Source organism: Phascolarctos cinereus, unplaced genomic scaffold, assembly GCF_003287225.1.
Source record: "Phascolarctos cinereus isolate Bilbo 61053 unplaced genomic scaffold, phaCin_HiC Scaffold_2;HRSCAF=192, whole genome shotgun sequence".
Classification (NCBI taxonomy): Eukaryota; Metazoa; Chordata; class Mammalia; order Diprotodontia; family Phascolarctidae; genus Phascolarctos; species Phascolarctos cinereus.
The window spans coordinates 149,982,774-149,992,053 of record NW_027555625.1 but is presented as its reverse complement, the minus strand read 5'-3'; the positions used below and the strand labels follow the sequence as shown (position 1 = coordinate 149,992,053).

The window sequence follows — 9,280 nt, the reverse complement described above, 5'->3', positions numbered from 1 at the left end:
AGCAAAGAGCAAGTCCTGGAATACTATCAATTTGCCTTCCTAGATGTATGAGCTCAAGCAAGTTATTGTACGTCTTTGGGCCTCAATTTCCTCACCTCTAATAATAATAACATTAATAACAATAATAACTTGCATTTATGTAGTACTTTAAGGTTTGCAGAATATGTTAACTATGTTATCTCATTTGGTATGGGAGGGTGAGATTAGATGATCTTTACAATCCCTTCCGGCTCTAAATCCTGTGACTTGTGACCTTATGCTAGATATTACTTTGAATAGCTTCAGCCACCTTTTAACATTTTAATTTGGGCAAGAGAGATAAGCATTTAGTACCTACTATGTGCCAGGTATTGTGCTAAGCAATATCCCCATTTTATAACTGAGGAAATTGAGGCAAACAGAAGTTAAATGACTTGCCCAGTGCGACACAGCTACTAAGTGTCTGACGTTGAATTTGAATTTAGGTCTTTCTAATTTCAGGCTCAGCACTTTGTGCACTGCACTACTAAGTGCATAGTTAAAAACTCTGAAGTTTTTCATTCCTAAAGTTGTTTCTCCCCTACCCCTGCCCCAGTCCCATTGCAGCTAAGGAGTAACTCTAGGACCATGGAAAGTGGGAGCTGCTCCTCGTTGGGCCCACACTCACCTGGAGGTCCCTGCTCCTTGTTCTTACGACTTCTGCCTCCCTGGCCTAGGCATTCCACTCTGGGAACCTAGGGGAGGTAGTGTCGTTCTCGGGTCCAGACCCAGTGAAGAGGATTCTGGGCCTGGATCTGAAAGGTAAACATGAGAGGTTGATGGGCCCCATTCCTCCATGAACTGGACTATTTGTGAGGAATAGAGGGTTCTAAGATAAGGATATGCTCCCCAGGTCCCTCAGTGAATGCCAATCAGATGTCCTGGTTAGGTGGTTTGGTCATCCAATGGAGGAAGAGGGAGGATCATGAAACAGCTTGTTAGAACATAAGGGATTGCTTAGTTTTGTTATCTCAGGGCTTTCTTTTGTCCTTCCTCTTCCCACCTCATGCCCCAACTCCATCTGCCCTCATCTCTCCAAGTCCATTCCTGGAACACTAGTAATAGGGTAACCCAATTCCTTGGTCACTGAATATACACTCCTATAGAGTCAACAGTCCCCAAGACTTAGGGTCATAAGATAGGGAATGAAGTTCTGATTTGTCCATAGATTCCACTTATGCAATAGAAAGAAAGGAGAGGTGGGATGGGGTGGGGGGAGGGGAAGTTTTCTTTTTCAGACTTCAGAGGAATCTCTTCATGAGGGTTTCAGGTAGACCTTTAATATCTTTCTCTCTCTCTCTCTCTCTCTCTCTCTCTCTCTCTCTCTCTCTTTCTCTCTCTCTTTCTTTTTATTTCTCTCTTTCTCTTTCTTTCTTCTTCTTTTCCTTGCCTTCCTTCCTCCCTTCTTTCTTCCCTTCCTTCCTTTCTCCCTCCCCTCCCCTCCCCCCTTCAGCAAGAATTTACTAAGTATCTCTCATGAACAATGCACTATGCTAGGAACTGGGAATGCAAAGGCAAATGAAAAAGAGCTCCTACTGTTGAAGAGCTTACATTTCCATTGGAGACATGAGGTAGACTGTTGTATGCAAAGGACAGCAAGAAGCTCAGTTCAACAGTAATGTGCTATGCATAAAGGGAAGTCTAATGTACATTGTTGTGAAGTTAATACTTTCCCCCTTCCCTTTCCTCCCTACTCTTTTGAAATGTACTGATAGAAATGTAGTGTACTCAGATGATTTGTCCTGGTCCTGTCTTTACCTCATCACCTCTTTCTTTCCCTGCCCCCAACACCAACTGACCTCTTCACATATCTCTGGGGTGACCCAGGCTCTGCCACCCATTGCATGGAAGAAGTCTGCTTGTAGCCTCAGAAATTCTTTATAGAGGATGGGCCAGTCTTCCTTTCCAAGCACAAAAGGGAAAATGCTCCACTTGGAGACAGGGTTGTCTTCCTCCATGTCACAGGCAATATAGCTGGTATAGAGAAATGAAAATATTCATCTAGTTTCCTCCTCAATAGCATCTCTAGTCCTCAGATTGTGTGGAAGAGATAGCTCTAGAAAAGGAAATGAATGGAAGGGAAACTTTGGCCCTTGGGTAACTAGTTTGGTACCAGCTCAGGACAATGGTGATGGGAAGGACTTGATTTCTAAGGACTGGCCTGGAGTCCAAAGAGACAATAGGAAAGAATCTGAAATGCTGAAGATGTGTGGGGTGGTGACTTTCATCTATGACCGAGAACACACCATTTCAGGGACTACTTTTTGTATACTCTCCAGAAAATCCTCTTTTGTATTTTAGCCTCTAAGAGTCAGCTAACGAGTATTTAGTAGGTGGAGGGAGTAGGGAGGAGCCCTGGCTGCTTTGTTAATCACATTCCTAATAGGTGGTTATCTTTCCCTCCCTGGGGTGGGAGCCTTAGTTGTCTGTTAATTTAAGTCTCCTGTCCTATCATCCATGAGCAGGGGCACAATGTGGACGTACCAAGGAATTAAGACTGTATTGGGAATCCATCAGAGCACCTGCTCTGGAAAAGATAGATAGAGCCTAGAGGTTAGGGAGGTCTCTCTGGAATGCAGATTTTCTCAGTGTTCTCTTGGACCAGAAAAAAGAAGAGCAACAAAGTTTTTCTTTAGAGTTGGGGGACAGGGATGGTACTCACAGGGCCAGGAAGAAATGAATCCTATTATAGCAGTCTCCTGGGAGTCCCACTCGGCCAAAATATTCAACCACCATGGAGAGCAGATACTGTCCAGAACAGAGAGAGATATGTTAAGATCCAAGAGAACAAGGAACAGGAGGAGGATGGAGAACTGAGTCAGTGAGCTCAGTTGACATGACAAGAATGGAATCCTATTTCCCCTATCATGTCCCTTGCCACTATCCCCTGGAGTCTTTCTGCCCAAATTTCTCCTTTCTCTTATCTTCATATAAGCAATTCTTATATGAATGGCTTCGCTCTGATCAGGGAGAAATTTTAAGTTGTCATACCCACTCCCCTAAGTTTTTCTGCAGGTCCCACCCTTTGGGGCTTTCCCTACCTTATCAGACACTCTTAGGAAAACGTCAGCCTCCAAGAAATTCTGGATGACAGGATCCTCTGCAGAGGGAGTGAATGGGTCAGAGGCATGGGATGGCAGAACTGAGAAGACCAAGCCCAGTATGGTGGAAGGAGAAATTTACTCCCAAAGAAGTCTCAGGAAGGAAGAGAAGCTGAAAGTCCTGCCATATTTCCTTCTCTGGTCAGGAATAGGGTCTATGAGAGGAAGCTTTTTCTACTATGAAGTGGTGTTGTGGGGGGGGGGGACCCCAACAGAACTTAAGAGTCAGAAGACTGGGATTCTGTTACCTCTTAGCTCCATGACCTTTGGCAAGTCATAAACTCCTTGTAAGGCTTCCTGTCTCTAGATATTTCCTCTCTGTTGTTACCACTAATAATGAGCATCTCTAAATGTATATCTACAAATGAAGGCTCAGCAGCCTCAAGGACCAAGGATAAGACCTTAGGTGGTTAGAAGACTGTCCTTCTGTAGGACTGTATGAAGTGAAATCAATTGTTTTTGTTCTTGCCCACACTTTGGTGCTTTCTGATGGCATTCGAATGGGAATATGGGACCAATGGATTTGGATGGTGTGTGATCTAATGAAGTATAATTTGTTTTACCCTGAAAGAACTCAATAGAGGGTAAGTGGTGGGCAGGGGCCCATTTCACTTGGAACCACTACAATGGGGGAGGAAAGAAGAGTCCACAGCCCCATGGAGGGGAGGCCAAGTGATCTGCCCCCTACCTCAACTGAGTTTTGACAGTCACTAGGATGTAATTCCCAGGAGCTAGATTAGAGCGACTGATCATTCTTCCATGGAACCTCCCTGTGGAAAATCCCCAAAGTCTGCTCAAGCCACACACCAAGAAGTCTGTAGAAGGCTTCCTGATCCTCAGGGCGGAAATTGCCTCTCCTTCTCTTCTTCATGCAGAGCTTGGTTCCTTCCATACTAGTGACAGCCCACATGCCCCTCTTCAGAGCCCTCTTCCTCAAGGCCTTCAGCTTAGGGATACACCCTGGGGAGGTGGATGTGGAGGCTAGAGGGCCGCTGTCCTGTGGGGCTGTAGGAATAGAGATCCCTCATGAACAGGGAGGAGACCAACCTAGGTTATCTTCTCTCCTCCCGGCTCCCCACCTCACCAGTTCACCCTTCTGACCCTGAGCCTACCAGGACACCTGGCAACTGCAGGAAGAGATGGTGGCCAAGCCTGGGCCCTCATTGACAGCTAATGTAAGGAGGCAGAGGGAATGAGTGACTCCATTAACCTGCTGCCTTGGTATGAATATTTCAGTAGGTTTGTGATCTCATTGCTGCAGGTACTCCATCAGTACAGATCACAATCTATCCATGTGTAATTCTTGACCACACCCTCCCACGAATCTTCCATAGATCTGCCTAATGTGATGAAGGCCTTGCTCTAGGCATTTTACTATTGTGTGGATATCTTTGCAGTGACATTTGCGCTGTCCATCTCTTTATTCATCACCCTTGCTATATGGCCAGTTGTTGCTTTTCTGGCCATATATGTCCTTGATGACATCATTTATGTAACTTCTTGTGTGCAAGTCACTGTTGGTAGGTAATGGGTGCCATAGCCTAATCACATCCACCACGAATCTTTGGATAGAGCTCTGTCTAAATGCTGCACTGAACTGGGATTAGATTAGGGAAAAAAACCTAGCATAATACACAAACAAAGTGACAGTGGTTGTTCCCTAATCTCTTCTCTTACTTTTTGCAGGACAAAATATATTCATGTTGAGCTTATCCTTTATAGTGAGCACAATGAGAACTCCAGCTCTTTCTTGTATCTTCTCCCCACTATTCTGCCCCTAGCACATCCTCTCTCAGGATCCCATAGCAGAATTCTGTTCTATGGTGGGGTATAGGTCTTTCTGTAAATTTGTTTTCTCTCCTTCTTGGTCTCATTCATACCTCCTTTTTTACCCTCTTCTCTTCCCTTCTCAATCTGCCTTCATAACGTTAAAATTCTTCCCCTCACAACTTCACCTGACCCTAGTTCACTTACCTGAAGTCTCCAGAGCACTTCTTGTGCTGATCTCCACCCTGGGGATCCTTACTGAGAACATGGTTTGGGGACAGATGGCTCAAGGTATCACAGGGATGGCTTGGTTTTTAACCTAGGTGGGTTCCTCCAGGTCTCTGAACCAATTCAGACCATTCAATAGCCGTTTCTCTCTCACCAAACAACTAGCATCGCCATGGAGCACTGACTTCAGCTAAGTGTTTAGGTCCAAACAGCTCTGAAGGTTCCGAGGCAGGAGGCCCCTGGTGACATCAGACCATTCCACCCAGAGAACTGCCCCTTGGTTGGAAAGGGCAGTCAAGAAGACATTGGGGGCATAAGAGGGATACTGACTGGTGATATGACCTGCACAGTTGCAAGTACCAACTCCTGTACTAAGAATGATGACATCTATTTGTATTACACCTCTATCTCCAATTGCTTTCCCACCAAAAATCTCATTTTCTCCTAATACTTCTGAGAGGAAGAAGGCATCTGCAACTTTCTCTTTTGAGAGAAGGAAGGCAATATAGGGCGTTCAGCGGTTTACTTAAACCTTCATGATAGGGAAGCCCAGTTTGCCTTATTCTAGTGCAGGGCTTTGCCTGCTGGGCCCACTACATCTTCCATACCATGACAATGTACTGGTTTTCTCTCCTTCTATCTGGTATTTAGAACCCTTCACTGTTTGGTTCCAACTGATCTTTCCAGAATTATTTTATGTTATTTCCCTGATGCATCTTACTATATATTCCAGCTCCAATTCATTACTTGTTCACCATGGTAATGTGGTGAACAAACTCTGGTTTTCCTTAGTAGTATGATTTCTTTGAAGACCTTCTTGCTGTCTCTAAAGAAGACATTCCATTTCCTGCCTCTGACTTTGTACAGGCTATCTCTAGTACCTGGACTACTCAACTTCCTCAACTCTTAGAATCCTATCCATTCAAAGATCCAGTGCCATATCCTACACAAAGCCTTTCCTGATTTCCCCAGTTTTTAGCAATCCCCCCCTTAACTTTGTATTTACTTTTTATATATCTTTTATTGTACTTACCTACATGTATTTTGTTTTCCCTCAGTAGAATGTAAATTCTTTAAGGGAAGACACTGTTTTTGTAGCCCTGATGTTTAGCACAGTACCTAGGTGCAGAATTTGTTTAATAAATGCTTGTTGAATTGAATTGAATTACTTTGCATGTTCAAACAGGTCAGATTGGAGCTGTTGAAACTGAATCACATAGTAGGTGCTAAATAAATGATTGATTGAATTGGAATTCTTTCAGTTCACTTTGGGAACAGTTCATGTCTACAATTCCTATGGTAGTAAAATTCATGTCTAAACAATAGATTTGACATAAACAATGATAGTACAATAATTGTAAAGATGAAAAAACAGAACTAGAGTTATGTTAGCTCTGTAAATGTTTGTGACTGCTTAGAGTTTTTGTGTTTAAAATTTAAAACAGTCAAACTGTGAACCATGAAATATAATATTTTTGTTTGGTAAGCGAAAACTTTAGTTTATATATGAAATATTTGAATAATATCTTTAAAATGGAATGTTTTTCTTCTTTTTATGCTAATTTTTTGGAAACTAAAGAATGAGTCAAGAAAATGAAATGTTACATTAGTGATTCAATTCACTAGCTGCCTGAATTGAACCTTTTGCAGATGTTTCAGGTTTATTAAAATTCCCTTCTGAAATGGAATTTTTATAAATTACTGCCAAACATCTTCTTGCTTAATACTTTTTTCTAACAATTTGTTTAACAGTTGTTTCATGAAAAATAATTTTTTTGAAATTAAAATGAATTTTAAAAGTGTTCTTTGATCAACTATGAGCAAAGAGAGATGGACAAATCTAATTATATTGTCTACTGACATGAATATGCACAGATCAATTTTGATGAAGTCATTGATAAATTTTCAGAAGTTAAGATCTAAAATCAATTGTAATTATATTATTCATCTCTACAATAGACTAATGTATAGACATGAAATTTTTCCATTCCCCCAAATACCTTAATATAATTAAAATATTAATCTATTACTTTTTTCTTTTTTGCGTTTTTATTTTTCATTGGCATGCTTATTTATATAGATCCTATCATATTGTGTATATATGTGTGTGTATATACATATACATATAGATATAAAGTTCATATATACAATCACTGCATTTTTCTGAACAATATTATTCATTTCATTCATGATTGTTACTGAAAATAATTTTGTCATATTGAGGAGAGGTGTTTAAAAATAATTCATTCCAGGTATCAAATATGTGAGGTATGCCACTTTACCAGATAATACGCAGAATGAATGAGCTCTTTTACTGGCACTGAAGTACTTCAGTTCAACCAAAGAAAGAGAATCTCCAATCTGACCCAATGGGAAATTTCCCAAAGTCCCAGGAAGCTTGGACATGATAGAAGTGCTGGCTTTTCTGCATGTTAGCTTCTTCATGGAGTCTTTCTTTCCATCCAAGTATTCCTCTCTGAAGAGAGCCCATAAACACATGTATACTTTTCTCAAAGATGGAAATCAGAAGACTAGGATGTTCCCTCTTTCAACTTCTCTCCAATTATATCCCTCATACAGGTGCAGAGCATCAGGTAGTCATTCTCCATCAATGAGGAAAATTACATACAAATAGGCTTGAATGTCAAGTTACACCTCTCTTTTTTTTAAGGCACTTGGGATTAAGTGACTTGCCCAGGGTCACACAGCTAGTAAGTGTCAAGTATTTGGTCTGAGGTCACATTTGAACTCAGGTCCTCCTGACTTCAGGATAGGTACTCTATCCACTGCGCCATCTAGCTGCCCCAAGTTACATCTCCAATAGGAAATTTTCACGAAAGAAAGAGAGAAAGAAAGAAAGAAAGAAAGGAAGGAAGGAAGGAAGGAAGGAAGGAAGGAAGGAAGGAAGGAAGGAAGGAAGAAAGAGAGAAAGAGAGAAAGAAAGGAAGGAAGGAAGGAAGAGAGAAAGAAAGGAAGGAAGAAAAAGAAAGAAAAAGAAAGAAAGAAAGAAGGAAGGAAGGAAAGAAAGAAGGAAAGAAAGAAGCTGAGCAACATAGCCAGTCTTTAGGACAAGTTCAGTTGCAGAGTGGGGGCATAGAGGCCCTACATTGAGTTGAGAGAGTAAGTGACCTTCTAGGATTTAGGGAGGAAGAAAGAAGTAATGTGGTTAATAGGACCCAGGAGGTAGTGGTCTAGGGGTAGTCATACTACCTATCACCAGAGGATCACAAGGCAAGGTGCCAAGAAAGTTGCTGTAGGAAGGAAATGAACTTTCGCAGCATGTCAATGCCTTTGAGTCAAAGATCCCATGCTAGTAATGGGTATGAAGAAACTCTCCTAAGTAAACCGAGATTTGCTTTCACATAATTTAATTATACAAAATTTAAACTATCAGAAAAGAAAATTATTTCTCTATTAGTTTAATATTTCACTAATCTGAATAAAGCATCCTCATCCAAATACAGCATTTGAGGCTTTAAACTTTGTACCATTGAATGAAATGTGTATTTTATCCATATTTAATGTTTCATAGAATAGCTTTCTCTACTTCTTTAAGGATCTGTCACAACCTCCCCAACATTTCTAAAATGTACTCTACCAATTTCCCTTCCATTGTATTAAGGATTCCATCGTCTCATCAGAATTTATATAAAATGTCTGTGTAAGTATTTTTCACTGCTTCTCAGTGAGACTATTTGTTTTTTTTCCTAAAGTTTCAAATCGATGAGGGTGTCCAGTAGAATGCCGCCCACCCCGTCTGACTGAACAGTCTTTAGGGACATTGGCTTGGAAGATGAACTTTGGGGCCCTAGAGGCCCTGGTTCCTTTCTTCTTGGCAGACATGGCTTCCTGGCTTAAAGGAAAAGGGATAAAAAGAGACTTGAAAGGCTCTGTGGCTTTGTGGACACCATGGACATTGGAAACAAGAATGTTTTAGTGAATTAACTGTAATGATTTAGAAACCTGGAGATTATTTTTGCCTGGAAATATAGAAAAGCTTGGAACTGAAAGATGAAAGTTTTTGGTAAAATTGATTTGGAGTTTTACTCAAAGACTGCATTTAAAAAAATATTGCTTTAGAACATCCTTTTGAATTTCAAGCACCCAGATTTTATCAGACAATAAAGGCAGCTCATTATGAATTGATTCTGGTAGTTAGGACTGGG

General features: G+C 41.1%; 1 protein-coding gene across 1 annotated transcript; it reads right to left on the bottom strand.

The window, feature by feature from the left end:
• Window positions 1-663: 663 nt before the first annotated feature.
• Window positions 664-5,154, bottom strand: LOC110207430 (putative speedy protein-like protein 3). The gene is made up of 6 exons (XM_078149147.1): window positions 5,094-5,154; window positions 3,927-4,124; window positions 3,060-3,118; window positions 2,681-2,766; window positions 1,818-1,992; window positions 664-773 (listed from the first exon to the last, which is right to left on the bottom strand). Exons 1-6 carry the CDS (start codon window positions 5,152-5,154, stop codon window positions 714-716), a joined length of 639 nt encoding a protein of 212 aa, XP_078005273.1. The 3' UTR covers window positions 664-713.
• Between the last annotated feature and the right edge of the window lie 4,126 nt (window positions 5,155-9,280).